Genomic DNA, 17,798 nt, shown 5'->3' with positions numbered 1-17,798 from the left:
CCTTCCTGTGGCCCCTTAAACTTTTGCTTAGATATGAATGGTAGAGTTAAAATAATATGGCTTTTCTATTTCGATCACAATTTATATATTTTTTGGCTACAAAAAGCATTTGAACTTTTTTCATTGTTACTAGTTTTTGTTTTTCCTTTCACTTGAATTTCATCCATTGTTTACTCTTCTCTCTGCATTGATTTCCTTCATAAAGCACAGGCAGAGGTAGAGCTTCAGAATTAGGGTAATTCTTCATCTGGGAATGGCACTCCTCTATGGCTGTTAGCTGAGAACTGTGCACTCTCCCAAAAGTCATTAGAAATAAAGAATGATGGGCACCTCTCCTTCCCATAGACCCAAGATGTTATCCATCCTGGACAAAGACCTTGTTTGTATGACACAGAAAATGCTGTGTTTTATCCTAAATAGAGGCAATAAAGATTTGGATTGGGGCCAAATATATAATCCTGGAGTGTCATCTGCCCACAAGGGATAGAGGATGGAAGGATGATGAGGCCTCAGGGAAGCTGCCGAGCTTGGGATGTGTAATAATTGAGAAAATGAGACCTGAGACTGAAAGAGGAACAAAGATAGGAGAAAAGAAGATGAGTGGGGGGAAAGTAAGTGTTGGAGAAGGCTGGGAGAGAGAGACAGAGAACAAACGGGATTTGAAACAATCAGAACCCTGAGAACTGATGAATTAAAATAAGAAAAATCACATCCAGTTAGTGAAGGAGGGGACTAGAACATGAATTTTTTGACTTCTATCCCTGAGATTGAACTGGAGAGCTAGGAGGACGAAAAAGACAAGGACAAATTCATTATTGTCTAACAATTAGTCACATAAAATATAATCATTCTTTAGTCTGGGTTCTGGCAGTATGTCATTGGACTTTGTCCTACTGACTAACAATAGTAGCAACAGCAATAGCAAAATCTTGCATAACTCCTACCCTGTGCCAGACACTGTTTTGAGCTCTTTACACATACTAATTAATTTAATCCTCCCACAACCCTATAAAGTAGGTGCTATTTGCCCCAATTCACAACTGAGAAAACTGAGGCACAGAGAGAATTTTAAAATTATTCAGTTTAGGGACACCTGGATGGCTCAGTCATTTGAGCGTCTTACTCTTGATATGGGTTCAGGTTGTCATTTTACGGTTTGTGAGATTGGGCCCCACATCTGGCTCTGTGCTGACAGTGAGAAGCAGGCTTGGGATTCTCTCTCCCTCTCTTCTCTTTCCTTCTCTGCCCCTCTCCTGCTCTCTCTCTCACTAAAAAAATAAATAAACATTAAACAAAATTACTCTGTTCACACTCTAAGAAATTGCAGAGTTGGCATTCATATCAAGGCTGTGTGACCTCCTGAGGCCATGCCCTGAACTTGTAATTCCTTCCTTTTTTAAATAATAATAACTGAATGTATATCCTCCACACAAATGAGAATCTTCCTTGTGTTTAAATGATGCCTGTATAAACTAATGCAATTTCATTTTCTCTCCCTCTCAGTATTCCATCTAAGTGTTTAATAACTTTTCCTGGGCAGAATTTCTTTTTTTTAAATTTAATGAAAATCCTTTCTCTGCTGACATAAATTAATTTCTTCTTGTTAGGTCCTCAGTGGAAATAAAATCCATGTAGTCAATATCCCCTTGAATTATCTTTATCTGCTTAAGAGAAAGAGTGCTGTCTTCACTGAGCTAAAAGTGTTTTAGATCCCTCTTCTGTGAAACTGATCTGACATTCAGCCTCCTTGTCCTAATAGCTACTTGCTTTATTTATTTTACTTGCTATCACCTCGACTCACTAATGTGCTCCCCAGGGTTAGTTTCCCAAACCTGTGACAGTCCTCTTCCATTCATCATAGCAGCTGTATTGCTATACTTTCAGTGACTCCCTAACCTTTCCTCTTGCTTCTGTCTGACTTGATAATTTCCCATTATCTTGGAAATGGTATGGGCAGAGGCTTTTAAAGTCCTTAGTAGGTGGTTGTTACTTGGCAGTTAAAAAAAAAATGTCTGTTACTAGTGTCTGTACATCAGACAGTCTAGAATTGTGTAAAGGGAAGTGTCTTGATAGCATTGCATTTGTAAGCAGGAAAAGTAGGCCAGGAAAATATGAGCTGACAAACAGAAAAAAGAACTTGGACTAAGCTGGCAGTGGGAGTCTGGTCCACAGAGGACTAAACAATGGAAATGGATTAGAACAAGAGTGTGTTGATTTAGGCCTAAGGAAGGAGAAAACAGCATTTGCTTGTAATTCGAGTATAAATGTGAGAACAGACTGGCAGAAGTGGTGGGTGAGTCTCTATTTCTGGAGATCCTTAACAATAGCTTAGATACACAACTGCCAGTTTTAAATTGCTTAGGATTTCCCTTTTCCTGCTCAGAGGCCTGGACTAAATGAACTTTAGAATACATATTCAGCTCTTAGTTATGTAAATAATCAAACTTTTTGGAAAACTTTTAACATACATATCTCTCAAAATAGGAGATGGAAATAACCCAAAACAACCCCCCCCCCCCCCGCCAAAAGAAAATAACTCCAAACTATCCACTGGAAAAAAAAAAGGGGAAAAAAAAGCAGCCCCAAAGCTATTTTAAAAGTATCTGAAGTTATAATTCACTGATGCATTGGGATAAAATATGGCACCAACTCCCACAGAGCACTTGGTTCATGAATTACTTTCCCAATTGTCTTAAATTGCTGCCGTTGCACGTAGATGTCCCTGGAAGACACTCTGGGCAGGCATGCTTGTGTTTGCCCTAAGCCAGTTGCCCTTGTCCTCTTTACACAGTGGATTGCCCCAGTTTCATGTTTCCTTGAACGTGTTGGAGCTCGAGTTACAGCTGCTGCCTATGTATCAACTCACTGCACACTTCCACTTGTTCATTGTGCCGTCCCTAGGGTATCCTCCCCAAAGTGAACCCACCCCACCAGGGGTGGTGCTCCTGCCCTGCTGCCCAAGTGTAGCACACTTAAATGACGTCCCTCCTGTATTTATACTTTTATATCCTGTGTCATTTGCTCTTGCTCTGGGAAACATAGCTTTGGATGAAAGGAGTTTTGGCACTGGTGTGAATTCTTCCTGGATAAGAATGGGATGAAAGGCTGAAATTTTTTTTTTCATTTCAAAATAAAGAAAATAAAACCAAAACAACTACCCACCTTAAAAACACTTATTTATGGGTAGTCTGTAATGTGCATGGTTTCTTGGTACAACAGGTTACACAAACCAGAAATCTATCTTCATCTTTTAGTCCTATGTTTTTTGCTCATTCGTGAACCCATTCATAATTCCCAAACCACTAAGAAGCTGTCATACACATGATGAGACATTAGCACTTATGTAATTGTTCACCTCTGTGTACTCAGTGCTCTTCAAGACAAAATTTAGCAGCACAAATGAAAGTGTTGAAATCTAACACAAATATAAAAAAAATCAGGGATCAAAAACACAAATAAAACTATTAATCACAGTGTACGAAGACCTATAGTAGGGTGCACATGTCTACCATTTAGTGCTCTTATTGATTATCCTCCACTGTAGTAAAAATGAGCCTTGCTTTATGAAAAATCTACATATGGTGGTATGCCTATGAAGAGTGACAAACCTATGAATCCTTTTAAAAAATTACAGTTATTGGGTTGTTTCACATTTTCAATCAAGTTCCTGTAATTTCAGGGGCACCTGGGTGGCTCAGGTTGAGCATCCAACTTTGGCTCAGATCATGATCTCACAGTTGGTGAGTTGGAGCCCCACACCGTCTTGCTGCTGTCAGCACAGAGCCTGCTTTGGACCCTCCATTCTCCTCTCTCTGTGCCCCTCCTGGATATGCGTGCACACACACTATCTCTCTCTCAAAAATGAATAAACGTTAACAAAAATTAAAAGTTCTTGTAGTTTCAAATTACCCTAATCACTGGATTTTTCCATATCAAAAGAAAACACTTTGTGGTGAGTCATTAGATAGTTAAAACAATGGGTAGAAAAAGCATCAGGTTAACAAATACTTATTTTGTCATAAACCGAACACAAGGAAAGTCAGGAAACTTGGTATTTTTTCTTTTGGTGAAACACTATGTTTTGTTCAACCACTGGTCTAAGAATTGAAAGGGAAAGAAATCACGCTGTAGTGGAGTAGGTTGGCAGATACATGCATGATTGCATACATTTGTGGCATGAATGCAATAAATGCTGTCACAGATATGAGTAGTGCTATTAGAAGCCAGAAAATAATGGGGCTAATCATGTGCTTTCAGTGACCACGTTCACTTGATTCTACTGATATGCTTGCTATTTCAGTCCTCTGTATTTACTCATCAGGATTGTTGTTATCCTCTCTTTACCACTTCTCCTAATCCCAGGCAGTATTCTACATTTCCCCACCCAAAGCCATTCTGCCCTACTACTCGGATGATCCTTTAAAAATAACATTTCTCCTTTGGCTTAAGGATTAAGGAGAAAGCACACATTCTTAAGAATGGCAAGCAAGTACTTTAAGTCTGTGTCTGATCTTCTGGCTCATTTCTTACCACATTATTCCAACAGAGCCTTATGATCTAAGCCAGCGTTGTTTGTATTATGAATAATTATTGCATTTGCATGTCTTAAGGCCCTTTCTACTCCTATTCTCTTTGTACCTAAAGGCTCTGTCCATTCTCTACTGTGTAAAGTTTCAACCATCTTTCATGACCCATCTAAAAGATCTTTCTGAAATCCTCTGTGGTGTTCTTCCCTGGCCCTCCTACAGAGCAAATGTTGGCTTTGTGTAGCTCTTTGTTCACATAGTATTGCACTCAATACATTTTATTATAGTTATTTAACATCCCACTGTATTTCTTCATGTGATTCTAAGTCCCCAGGGGAACATCTATGCTTGTATTTATTACCCTGTTATATAAGTAAGAGCGAGTAGACCGGCCCATAGTAGGAACTCAATAAATGTTAGTAAATTTAATCAAGTTCAAGATTATAAGAAGAAAATACTAAAGATAATGGTCAGAGGAAAAAAAATAAGCAATTTTTTAAAAGAGAAATACAAAAAGCCACTACATGTAAGAAAAAGAGGCTTGAACTCAATAACAAATAAAGCAAAATAAATTAAAATGAGGTATTCTTGTTAGTTGATTGAAATTAAAGACCATGATGTATAAAGTGTTGATACAGATGTGGCAGTTACATGCACTCTTATGCTCTTGCATATCTTTGGTTGGAGTGTAAGTTACTACAGCTGTTTTTAGGAACAGTTTAACAGTAATTATGAGAATCTCAAATGTGTACATCTTTTAACATGGCAGTTCCCCTTCTAGGAAATTTTTTTAACAGAAATACCTGAACAAGACTCACAAATGTATCATCACTGATACATGTTGCAGTTTTCTGTAATGGTGAAAACAATGGTGAACATGGAATCAATTCTATTTATTAACATATAAATAGCTAACGAAACCATGGTAGACCCATACACAACTTCTCACAACATGACATAAATGATATATATGTTTATAAACTGGTATGAAATATGTTAAAACATATTGTTGAATGAACATAATCAAATTGGAAACACACTCATGTATATATATATACACAAAGATTGTGTGTATATATATTTATGTAAAAAATGTAAATAACTTGTAATGATCCCATGTTTTACTTTCTTCAGAGAGGGAGAAAAGAAAAATCTATTTAAATTGCTAACAGATAAATATATTTGCAAGTACTCCAACCAGATTTGCAGGGTGCCTGTGTGGCCCAGTTGGTTAAGCATCCCACTGTTGATTTCAGCCCAGGTCATGATCTCATGGTTAATGAGATCAAGCCCCAAGTCAGGCTCTGCTCTGACAGCACAGAACCTGCTTGGGATTCTCTCTCTCCCTTTCTAGAGGTCTAGAGGTCTCTTCTCCCTACCCCACTTGTGTGTGTGCACACTTTCTCTCAAAATAAATAAGCATTTAGAAAAAACAGATTAGCAAAGGAAATTTGTAACTCTCCATCTTGAGATATTTTCAATGTAATTTTGAAATGTCAAATTAATAGTCCATTTCAGAAGATCAGATTCATTACATGACTTAACCAAGGATTTGTATTATAATTCTAGATTGAGCATTCTGTTATAGAAAGAAAAACAGAATGTTCCTGTTTTCAGAATAAAATATGACACTGACCTGTCGGGATATATTCTGACAGAATATCATAAAATAAGAGAATTATAGAATTAAAATCCCATATAAGTCCAAAGATTGATTGATTATTTATTTATTTATCTTGTACCCTTTTGTCAGGTTGAATGATCATTCTTCTGGCATTTAACAGAAGGATCCTAATAAGGTACAGGGTCTGGAAGCAGATATAATATTTCTTCTCAGTAGTGATTTCTGTTAATGTTCCATTTACAAAATCTCCACCTGCCCTCACCTTCTCCAATCCCAAATTAGAGAGATGGCTGAAAAAATCAGTGCTGTGTCTCATATTGGTTTCATCAGGTGTATTATCATTCTTGTAATGTCTCTTCTTCTTAATAGAACTCCTAGTAACATCTGAGAAGTTCCAAATGACTGACAAGGCTTTCCTGCTTTACTTCATACACATGTATGTTATCAATAATTACTTAGTTGACTCTTTAATTTGTCTAAATTTGTGCAGGCATAATGGAAACTGACAATGCAATTTTCCATTGAAAATCGTAAATGGATGACTAAGCTAAGCAATTCACCTCCTTCCTATTCCTTTTGTACAGATATCTTATGCTACACCAGGATGCTTATACTTTGAAAATAGCTCATCTATATTCATTCACCCATGCATATAAATTGATTTGCATGCTCATTTTGCAGTTTCCAAATATGCATTTGTTGCATAAAGTTTTTCATATCTAACCCAAAATGGCTCTTTTACCTCTTCCTCAAAGATTTAGCTGGTATGAGCCAACTATCCACGCTATTCAGGTGCATGCACAGCTGGATTTCTGTAGAAAATGCTAAAAGTCTGTAGAGGAAAGGCTTAGATCTTTCCACTAGCTACATTTCTAACTCAGATCTAGCCTTTATGGGTCACCTCCTTGAAATTATTCAGGGCAAGATTTGAATTAAGTGGCAAGAATTTATGTAGACTATCCAGATTATTTACCAACTCATGATTTCATACATATTTAATTTTATTATTTTATTTATTTTAATTTATTTTAAAATTTTATTTATTTTGAGAAAGAGACAAAGTGTGTGTGCAATGGGGGAGGGATATAGAGAGAGGAGGGAAGAGAGGGAATCCAAGCAGATCCAAGCAGGATCTATGCCAGTGTAGAGCCCCATGCAAGGCTACATCCCAGGACTGTGAGATCATGACCTGAGCTGAGATCAAGAGTCCAACACTTAACTGACTGAACTACCCAGGCACCCCACCAATTCATGATTTCAATAGGAACTAAAGATATTCAATAGAATGATTAATTGGTGGATTGTATTTTTTTTTTTTTTGCTTTCCCAACAATTAGCTATGCCTTATTGAATGTTGGTTTCCTTCATTTTATATCTCTGATTTTTCCAGTTGAAACAAAACAAAAACCCAAACACAAACCACAGTTAAAAGAATAATGTGAATTACCTCCACAAAAAATCCCAATATTTTTATTAAATTAAAGGTAATCTCTCAAAAAATATAAATATCCAAGTGTAAGTTTTTTTTTAATGTCTAACAAAATGTTTTGTTTCCATGACTGTTTATAAAGAGTTAAAATACTTGAGGTCCTGGGAGGCTAAGTTGTTTGAGCGTCTAACTCTTGATTTCCCCTCAGATTATCATCTCACAGTCATGAGATCAAGCCCCATCTTTGAATGTGGAGCATGCTTGGGATTCTTGTCTTTCTTCTGCTCCACTTCCCTGCATGAGCTCGTTCCCTCTCTCTCTCTCAAAAAACCAAAAAACCGAAAAACAAAAAAAGGGCTAAAATACTTCAAGTTGTGAAATTGTCATTATTCTAATGGCTTTTAGTGTTTACTGATAATGTTTATACATAATTTAAAATTATGTGTAGGATACCCAGGTGGCTTAGTTGGTTAAGTTGTCGACTCTTGATTTCAGCTCAGGTCATGATCTCATGGCTGGTGAGATGGAGTCTGGCATAGGGCTCTGTTCTGACAGCTTGGAACCTGCTTGGAATTCTCTCTCTCCTTCTCTCTCTGCCTCTACCCTTCTCTCTCTCTCTCAAAATAAATAAACATTTTTTAAAAATCATATTTATTGGGGTACATGGGTGGCTGAGTCGGTTGAGCGACTGACTTTGCTTCAGGTCATGATCTCACAGTTTGTGAGTTCGAGCCCCGCATTGGGCTCTGTGCTGACAGCTCAGAGCCTGAAGCCTGCTTCGGATTCCATGTCTCCCTCTCTCTCTGCCTCTCCCCCACTCATGCTCCATCTCTGTCTCAGAAATAAATAAACATTAAAAAAAATTAAAAATAAATAAATAAAAATCCTATTTATTAAAAAATAAATACATAAAATTATATGGTATACAAAGTGAAGTTAATAATATATTTTTAGGGGCGCCTGGGTGGCGCAGTCGGTTAAGCGTCCGACTTCAGCCAGGTCACGATCTCGCGGTCCGTGAGTTCGAGCCCCGCGTCGGGCTCTGGGCTGATGGCTCAGAGCCTGGAGCATGTTTCCGATTCTGTGTCTCCCTCTCTCTTTGCCCCTCCCCCGTTCATGCTCTGTCTCTCTCTGTCCCAAAAAATAAATAAACGTTGAAAAAAAAAAAAAAATTTAAAAAAAAATAATATATTTTTAAAATGCCTTGAGTAACAGGAAGAGAAGGGATTGGTATTTACTGATCGTCTACTATATACCAGTATCATCAATTTGATATATGTTATCTCATATAACTCTCACCACTACAATTATATTTGTTTAATTATTTTCATTTATGGAGAAGATTTGAACATAGGCTTAATTTGCCTCTATAACCCCAGGCTTTCTCCCCTGTGTCTCCATGGTCAACACTCACAACTTTAGGATAGCTTGTGTGTACCTTGTGGAGTCACATACACAAATGATCAAGAATCAATCTCCTCTTTTTAGAAAGCATAACAGCATCTGAGATACTCTTAAACTTTGAGAATGTTCCTTTTATTTGGAATTTGCTTTTAGCCAATTTGACTTCCATATTTTTCTTTTTACCTCATCTATTTTATGTATAGATGAATGCATTTCCCAACTAAATGGTGTATTGCTGGTAATGACCAAGAAGAAACTTCTAGGTATATTTTCCAAAGACTTTACAGGAAGACTGTAGGCAAACCTCAACATACATATGAAGTCCCTTGTTTTCAGCTCTCATTTTCTTCATCTATTCATTAGTGTGTTCCTGGTTCTGTCTTTTCCTTCTACTCTGTGAAAGAGTGATATTTTTTTCCAGTCTGTCTTTCTCTTTTAAGGCTATAAGGCTATATGTAAGGCTTTAAGGCTATATATAAGGCTTTTTAAGGATTGTGATTTTTTCCATAATATTTTGGCTTATTTTTCATCATAAAACATTCAAGCAGTGCACCTACTAAGAAGAGAATTATTGAAAGAAAAAAAATATCTCAGAGATTTTTTTTTCCTAACCTCGGCTGACTATGACTGTGTGGATTGGTTAAATTTTAGCTAAATATATTTTATGGTGATATTTTATTTCAAAATTTACCCAGTTTAAGAAATGAACATTCATGTAAAAATGCATTCCTGAAAATGTTTATTTAACCAGTATTACTCTTTTCTCCTTTCAAAACTCCCAGTTGTCAGTAATTTCACAAACATAAAGAAACGATAATAATATGTAACACATACAAAAAAGGATATAGGTAAAACTACGTTCTTAATGGTGTAGTGGTTAATTGTATATTTTTCATGCTTTTCCCAAACCCTTAACAACTTCCAGGTAACCTAATTTGACTTTGCATTTATTTCATAAATTACTCAGTATATTCCTGGTGTGCCTGTTGTGTCACCAAAACTTCTGTAAATAATTAAGAAATTATAGTGCAATACATTTTTGTCCCTCCTTAGATTCCAAAACCCATAAATGGGTATTGCACCAGTTTTTCTTTGGGCAATAATTTTTTTCTTTGTCTTCTATATATGCATTCCAGAAGTATATCAGAAAATTCTAAGTTTTACTAATCCTTTGATAACTATCTGAAACATATGTCCAATTACATATCAAAACAAAGATAATTTATTACAAAATGGAACTCTGAAGTAAAAATGGATCAATAACTATAGCTCATTACAGTGTCTAAGGTGGTAATTGATGCACCGGAGAGAAATTTTTAAACAGTTACGACATTTTAAATAATATTTAAAGGCATTGGGCTTAGGTGCTAGGGGTATATTTCTGGTTAGATGTGCCTGGTCACTCCTCTTATGGAATATATAGAATATAAATTCTATACAGACATATATAAGGTCAGAATACAATATAGAATAATCACCATTAATGATAAAGTATAGAAAACTCAGACCTAGGTACAGAAGGCCTCCCAAAGGTAGGATAAGACAGCTAAGGTGAGACTTGAATCTGACTAAGAATTAACTAAGAGAATAGAAGGGGAGAGAAAAAAAGGGCATGCAAGAAGAGACTGTGCCTCATTTGAAGAGCTGAAAATTGTTTCAGAATTCATGGTACAGAGAGGAAAAAATGGTGAAAGTGCCTTAATGCACACTACAAAGTAAGCTGTGCAAATCTTGTAAGCTCTGTTAAGGGGCATGCAACTTACCTTTTGACTAGACAGTAGAGATAAGAACAGGAAATAATATAAGATTATAATTTTAGAAAGACTGCTATGACTACAATAGTAGATCTTGGGTGGAAAGCAGAACTGGAAATAAATGACTGTGCACCCACCCATATGAAGGTCTGTGACTGCCAATAGATGAGCACATGTTTGGAGGAGTGTAAACTTCCACTGTATCTAGAAATGCAATGAAAAGTGTAGATTTGTTCTTGAGAAATAAGGGGAAGCCTAGAATTGAGTGGTTAGGATATGGGTAGACTAATTGTTGAGCTTAGATGGAAAGAATGAGAAATGGAAATGAATAAGGAGAGCACACAGTGAAATCCAGAGGAAGATGAAGGTTGTAGATCCAGTTAACAGAGTCATCAGAAGAACCAGGAGTGGTGAAATGAACATACCACCATAAATAAATTGGCTATTTTTTGTAAGAAAAAATGTAGGCAGACATGCATATTCTAGTGACTATTCAATATGGTTTATGATGCAAGATTCATTAAGTTTCCCCATCCTCTAAAATTAATATCCCTCAGGGCTTTACCCATTCCTTTGATTTTTTGTTTCCATGCTTACGAACCCCACTTCCTTCTAATCCAGACTTCCAGTTATATTGGCGTAAGAAAAGTACTTCTCTAGATGGGTGAAGAAGCGATTCACCCAGTTAGTGATAGCCCTTTAATTTCAAATAATACATTTACATCACAATTTATACATGAGGGGAAAAAATAACAGCAAAGTGCTGTACTCCCAAATTTCATTTTAACAAATGTTTATTTATAAAATCATGTACTTTAAAGTTATTTTCAAGAAACTTAATTTTCTAAAACATTCATAAGTTTAAAATATGTATATTGTCATGTAATGAAATATCAACTAAGTCAATGACATGCCCAAAGAAAATACAAAATACTGTCAAGGTGGAGAGAGAAGGGCTGCAGAGCAACCAAAGACAGAAATAACCTGTTTTGAAAGCAAATATTTATTTAGTGGCTGCTGTGTCTTTTTTAGGCTCTGCATATTTCTTTTGTTTTCTCACCCAGAATCTATTTTATTTCATTATTTTATTTTGGTTTATTTTTTTTTTTTATTTTTAGAGAGAGAGAGAGAGAGAGAGAGAGAGAGAGAGAGAACATGAGCAGGGAGATGGGCAGAGGGGGAAGAGAGAGAAACCCAAGCAGGGTCCATGCTCAATGCAGAGCCCAGCGCAGGGCTCGATCTCATGACTCTGGGATCATGACCCAAGCTGAAATCAGGAGTCAGATGTTCAACCCACTTAGCCACTCAGGGGCCCCACATTGTTCCATTTTTATTTTTATTTTATTTTATTTTATTTTTTTATAAATTTTTTTTTAACGTTTATTTATTTTTGAGACAGAGAGAGACAGAGCATGAACGGGGGAGGGGCAGAGAGAGAGGGAGACACAGAATCGGAAGCAGGCTGCAGGCTCCAGGCTCTGAGCCATTAGCCCAGAGCCCGACGTGGGGCTCGAACTCACGGACTGTGAGATCGTGACCTGAGCTGAAGTCGGAGGCTTAACCGACTGAGCCACCCAGGCGCCCCTTGTTCCATTTTTACATAGCAAACAAAATAACACTTCAAAAATTATACTTCATCATCTCTTATATATGATGTAATATTTCTGATGTTGTGTCTACTTTTGTTCTCTTTTCATTACGTTTTTAGAGAATTCTTCTGTCTAGCCTATTTGGGTAGCTTTATTCCTAAGTATGCAGAAGAGACTTTTAGATTCAGAACAAAGCTCTTTATATGTACTGGAAAATGAATGTGTTTTTCTTATGGAAAGTGATTTTAACAAATTCATCATTATAGGAGTCTCTTACTTTGTATTTTGAAACACAAAAGCAGTGGTGTTCTACAGCAAATAAATCAAAACCTTCACAATGTGGAGTTAGATTTTATTTTCTAGGAAGGCATGTCAGTTGATGAAAAGAGTACTTTCCTAGAAACACTATATTTTAATAGCACTTCTAATTGTGTCATAAGAGGGTTTTTTAGTGTACTGTGTCAGACAACATTTAAGAAATGTCATTAAATGCAAAATCTTATTTTTTCATATCAAGAATCAAAGGCTGCTGCCTGCATTAAACAATAGCATGAATGGGAGATGGTTTATTTTATTTTTTATGTTTGCTATGCCTAAATTTTGATAAAGTTCAAACGTTCTGATTATTATTTGAAAAAAAGAAGAAAAAAAGTATGCCTAATTGATGTCCCTTTAAAGGAGCTTACTAAAACTGGAGTAGGAGATCAAAGCCTAAGTGATTCATTCATTACAATTTTAGTAAATGTGTGTATCTGTTTTTATTTCAAGTACAGTATGGTATAATAATGAAATTAAGTTTGCAGATAAAAGACTTGCAGATGCTCTTTTATCAAATTGCTGTTTTGGAAAGACACCAACAAAATGATGTTCTAAGTTTGACTTTTGCTCTGGCTTGCATTTGAACTCTTAGTCATTAAAGTTCTAGCAACACAATGCCTTTTCTAGGAAAACCACTTATCCTTTTGTTTGTTTGCTTTCACTAAATCTACCATTGTGCATATGTGGTTGGAACCATATGGAAGCAGTAAACTTGACTTGAGCTTTACTCTGTTAAGCACACAAAGCACTCATTCAGTCCTGAGGATATGCTAAAACAAAACACAAAACCTACTCATCCACCAAAGACATTATAATCCTCTTTAACCCTCATCATACTTTCCAGTGTTTATTTGGCTGTAATCTCTTGTATCCTTGCAAGTTCCAACTATATTGTTCTATGCCTTACTTTCAAATTATAATTTGTGCCAGGCCTAATGTATCATAAGTTTGTCCTGTGTCTGATGGAAACAGAAAAACGGGGGAGTAATTAATTCATGGCCACTATATGTTTTCCATAAATTCTCATCTTTTGTACGTAATGACCATTACTTCTAGTTTTTAAATTTTGACTTGAAATTAATGAAGCAAATTGAGTTACTGAATTAAGATATAATTTTTCCTAAAGTATTTGTAGTATTAAAATAAAGGAAATTAGGAATTTAAAAACAAAAACACCTTGTCTTCTTATTTCTATTTCCTCATCATTTCCATCCCATACTAGGCATCTAGTCCTCAAACATAGGGCCTCATTTTCTGAATCCTTTCATCTGTTTCCAAAAATGATTGAATCATATCTTTTCATCTTACTGTGTTTGACTATAGAATAGTAATAATATTAGCAACCTCAAAGATTGTAGGGATTTAATGAAATAATTGGTTCTCTCCAAAAATATTTTCTTAGTTCTTGCTATGTGCTGTATACTGTTGTAGACACTGAGCCATATAAAAACAAAGCCCTGCTCTTACAGATGTGTTCAGATGCTAAGGCAGGTGATAAAGAAATAAATCAATAGGGTCATTACATAATGTATTCTGATGTCAGAAAACAGCAAGTGTTATCAAGAAAATTAAACAGCAAGTGCATAGAGAATGGTTAAGGGGCATTTTGATTTTAGGTAGGATGATCATGTCACCTCTGAGAAGGCAACACCCGAGTAAACACAAGAAAGAAGCATGCAGTTCTAAGGTAAAATGCTGTATTGCACATGCAGCAGGTATGAGGTGGGAATGTGCTTGAATGCTCGGGGAGAACATGGAAGCCAGAGTGTTTGAACAAAGTGAGCACAGCAGAGATAGAGAGAGAGATTGGCATGGTAACTGGGAGCCAGATTACTTTGGATTTGACAGACCACGACATGAACTTAAATTTTAATTCTAAATCCAACAAGACACCATTGAAGTATTTGAAAAGGGGGATGGCATTATTCTGTTCCAGCCATTCCAGAGAGAACAGTTGTAGGGGCTTAAGAGAGGAAGTAGAGAAACCATCCTATTGGCCAGGTGTGATGATGGACTGGAGTGGTAGTGGAGAAGGTGGGAAGAATTGGTATGTGTTAGTACATACTTTGAAAACAGAGTGGACAGAATTTGTTGATGGTTTGTACAGTAGGTTGAGAGTGAAAGGATGTAATCAGAGGTGACTCCAAAATGATTGACCAGAGTATCTGGATGACTGGAGGGGCAATTTCCTGAAAGGAGGGACTCTGGGGAAGGAGTGCTGAGTGCTGTGCTTGCCACATAGGAGATGTGCAGTAAGCACTGCTTCTTTTCCCTCTTACAGGGCTGTGGTCCTCCAGCCCCATGCAAACATCCTCACTCCCAGTGACCTTGTATTCCAGACTAAGCTCAGAGAAGGTCAGGGCCATATCTGTCCACTGAGCATGCCACATAACAGGAACTTGATAAATATTTACTGAATAGATAAATTAATAAGTGAGACTGATTATAGTGGACCAGAAAAGATAAGGTAACCCGGATTAAAGAATTGCCGTGTGGTGTTTGCCTTTCTTCTTCAACTCTGGGTCCTATGCTAGCAAATTGCACAAAGGAGTAATCCCAGTGGATCCACCTACAGTCATGCTGGCAAAATGGTTTAGTGTTCTTCAGGTTTAAGCATTTGGAAGCATACTTTGCTGCAACAGTTAAGCTACTGCCGTAAGCCTTTTTTGCAGGATATGTTTTCAACAAGATAATGGGTATGTTAGTCAATTTTAGTTTTAATTTTCTGGGAATCCCTTGTTGTCATCAACTTACTCAGACACATTTTTTGTATTCACTTATTGACCACTAAATATATTCTAAGAACTGTAGTTTCTAACACTTGGCTATCTGCATTTCACTCATTTATTTCTTAATTTTACAAATATATATTGTATTGGTAGCGTATTGTGAGAAAGAAGGTTCTCGTTTTGAAGGAGTTCCCACTGTGGAACTTTATGTATTGTACAAAAGTTTGTAAAATACTTTGAAATACCAGAAATTTTCCTACAGGATATCAAAATATGTTTCTGTCATCAGTACCACTTTACTGTAGATTTATTTTCTAATCATAACATTAATTGTTTTTTAATGGAGCATTTAAATATGTGGCAAGCATATTCTAAACACATTACATACACAACCTCATGCAATCATATACTTAATAGCGTTTATCTAAGTTGTGTCCAAAGTTCCTTCTTGAAAATGTATTAAAATCAAACATGATAAGAGATGAATGCAGTCCATCATCTCTGAAGTAGTAAAATAGTGTGATTCATGAATAAACGAATGCAAATCCTTTTAGTATATCCAATAATGTAAAAGGCGATTTGAATGTGAAAGATTTTCCTTGGATGCTACAGGAGAAATGGCTCCTGCCTATCAACATCCTATTTGAAGTGGCATTGAGGTTAGCCCTGGAGATCTTAACTTTGGAATGAGAACATTCATGTAAACACAGCTGAAATATATGTGGCCTTAGTGTTTTCTCTGTGCGTGTGTTTTGGTGAGTAACAATTTATTGCATATCAGTATTGTTTGTGTCTAATAAACTTACTGAGGTTTTTGGACAAAATGCCTGATTTGAAATGTTTGTATTATTGTTAGTGGGCAGGATTAATGAGGGATGAAGTAGTATGGAAATTTTCATCAATTGGAAAGATTCCTTCGTGTAAATATAAACAGCTTTTGGTCTGTCTTTTTCTGGCTGCTATTGATGATAGCCCTGCTTCTACTTTCCAAGCTAGACTTGGCCTTTCTAGAAAGTACATTTTCTTCTGGTCCTCCCTTTTGATTTCCTGTCTTCTAAAAATTCAAAAATCTCCATTGCACTTCATAATAAAACTCCATTTAAGTGTGTAAACAATCCATGTTTTATTTAAGAAATTATGTTTATTATATGTCGGTCTTCAGAAGTATTGCTCAGGTTGTCTAAATTAAAGTGTTTCCCCTTTATATATTAAAAACTGGGAGATATTTCCCTGGAGAAAAAATTGTTCCCCAAACTGAAAAAAAACCTATTAAAATGTATTTAAAGAAATTGTGATGAATTTCTATGCACAATACACAAACTTAATGATGTATTTCATGTTTTGTTGCAACTTTTAAAGCTTCCTGATCTACAAAAAAAGGAGAAAGAAAGTCCTTATCATTCATTTCTCTTAAATGCAGCTTACAAGATAGGTAATTATAACTGAAATGGAGAAACTCCACTTCTGTACTAGCCCAGTCAAGATGCTCACTCTCTACTTTTGTGAGTTTGTTAAAGCCTTGATCATGGGAAGAATTTAAATATCAAGGGAATCTGTGAAAGGTGGGTTTTAACTAGAAGATAATATCAAAGGAGGTTAGACTGTTTCCTCACTGAGTCTTAGCTCAGCCAGTTAGTTACCTAGAACTTTGCTTTTGTACATGTCTTCAGCACATCTATGAAATTAGGAATTTGCCCTGAGCAATTGCTAAGATTTTATTTTCCTAGCTCTAGAATCCTGAAGCTATTGGTTTGATGAAGGCCAGAAACCAGGTAAATGCATATCTGGGATGCGAAATTAAGTTTTGTGGTTTTTATTCCAGGGCTGTTTTCCAATATCACTACTATATTTGACACTAATTAAATATGTGAAAAATAAATACATATATACATGTAAACATAAATACATACATGCATACAAGATTTAAGCTGGTTTGAACTAGTCTTGTGCTTACTCTAAATGATTCAGCTTGTTAGGCAAGAGGCCTACATTCAGTCCACCTTCTCTTAGCTCATCTTGGTTCGCCGATTTCCATCCAGGCTTTCCTGGAAGAAGTTGTGAGATGATGGTTTCCTTCAAGTGAATATTCTTTAAGCAGAGTACATTCACAGTTGTAGCATTGTGCCATAAATATACAGATTAAAAAAAAAGTTACCACCATTTTCCTCCACAGAGTGCCCATGTATCATCTTTCCAGAGAATGATTGTTTTATTTTCCCTATCTTCATTTTAGTTATGGGACCTTAGAATTTCTAAGATATCTGCTTATAGAACCTGTTCACTATTGTCAAAGTCATATATATTTCCACGTACCCAAGACTCCCTTCTGTAATAGCCTTATTTAGCAATGGATAGACTTAGAAGAACATAACCTATTTAAACACTTAACTACTAAAATCATCTGAATTTTTTTTAGAAAACTAAA

General features: G+C 36.1%; 1 protein-coding gene across 19 annotated transcripts in view; it reads left to right on the top strand.

Moving 5' to 3' along the window:
- Positions 1-17,798, top strand: part of NRXN1 (neurexin 1) — a 1,138,108-nt gene that overhangs the window by 11,780 nt on the left and 1,108,530 nt on the right. The window contains exon 3 of one of the 19 annotated variants that reach the window (XM_047068156.1): positions 10,703-10,716. The exons of the other annotated variants lie outside the window; for them this stretch is intronic. Coding sequence (XP_046924112.1) covers positions 10,703-10,716 — 14 coding nt within the window. The remainder of the gene's footprint in view (positions 1-10,702; positions 10,717-17,798) is intronic. 19 annotated transcript variants of the gene reach the window in all.

Source organism: Lynx rufus, unplaced genomic scaffold (genome assembly GCF_022079265.1).
Source record: "Lynx rufus isolate CCGP_SWC_20201006 ecotype Redwood Valley unplaced genomic scaffold, mLynRuf1.p SCAF_8, whole genome shotgun sequence".
Lineage (NCBI taxonomy): Eukaryota > Metazoa > Chordata > Mammalia > Carnivora > Felidae > Lynx > Lynx rufus.
Note: the sequence above shows the minus strand (reverse complement) of the source record. Positions and strands in the feature narration are given on the sequence as shown.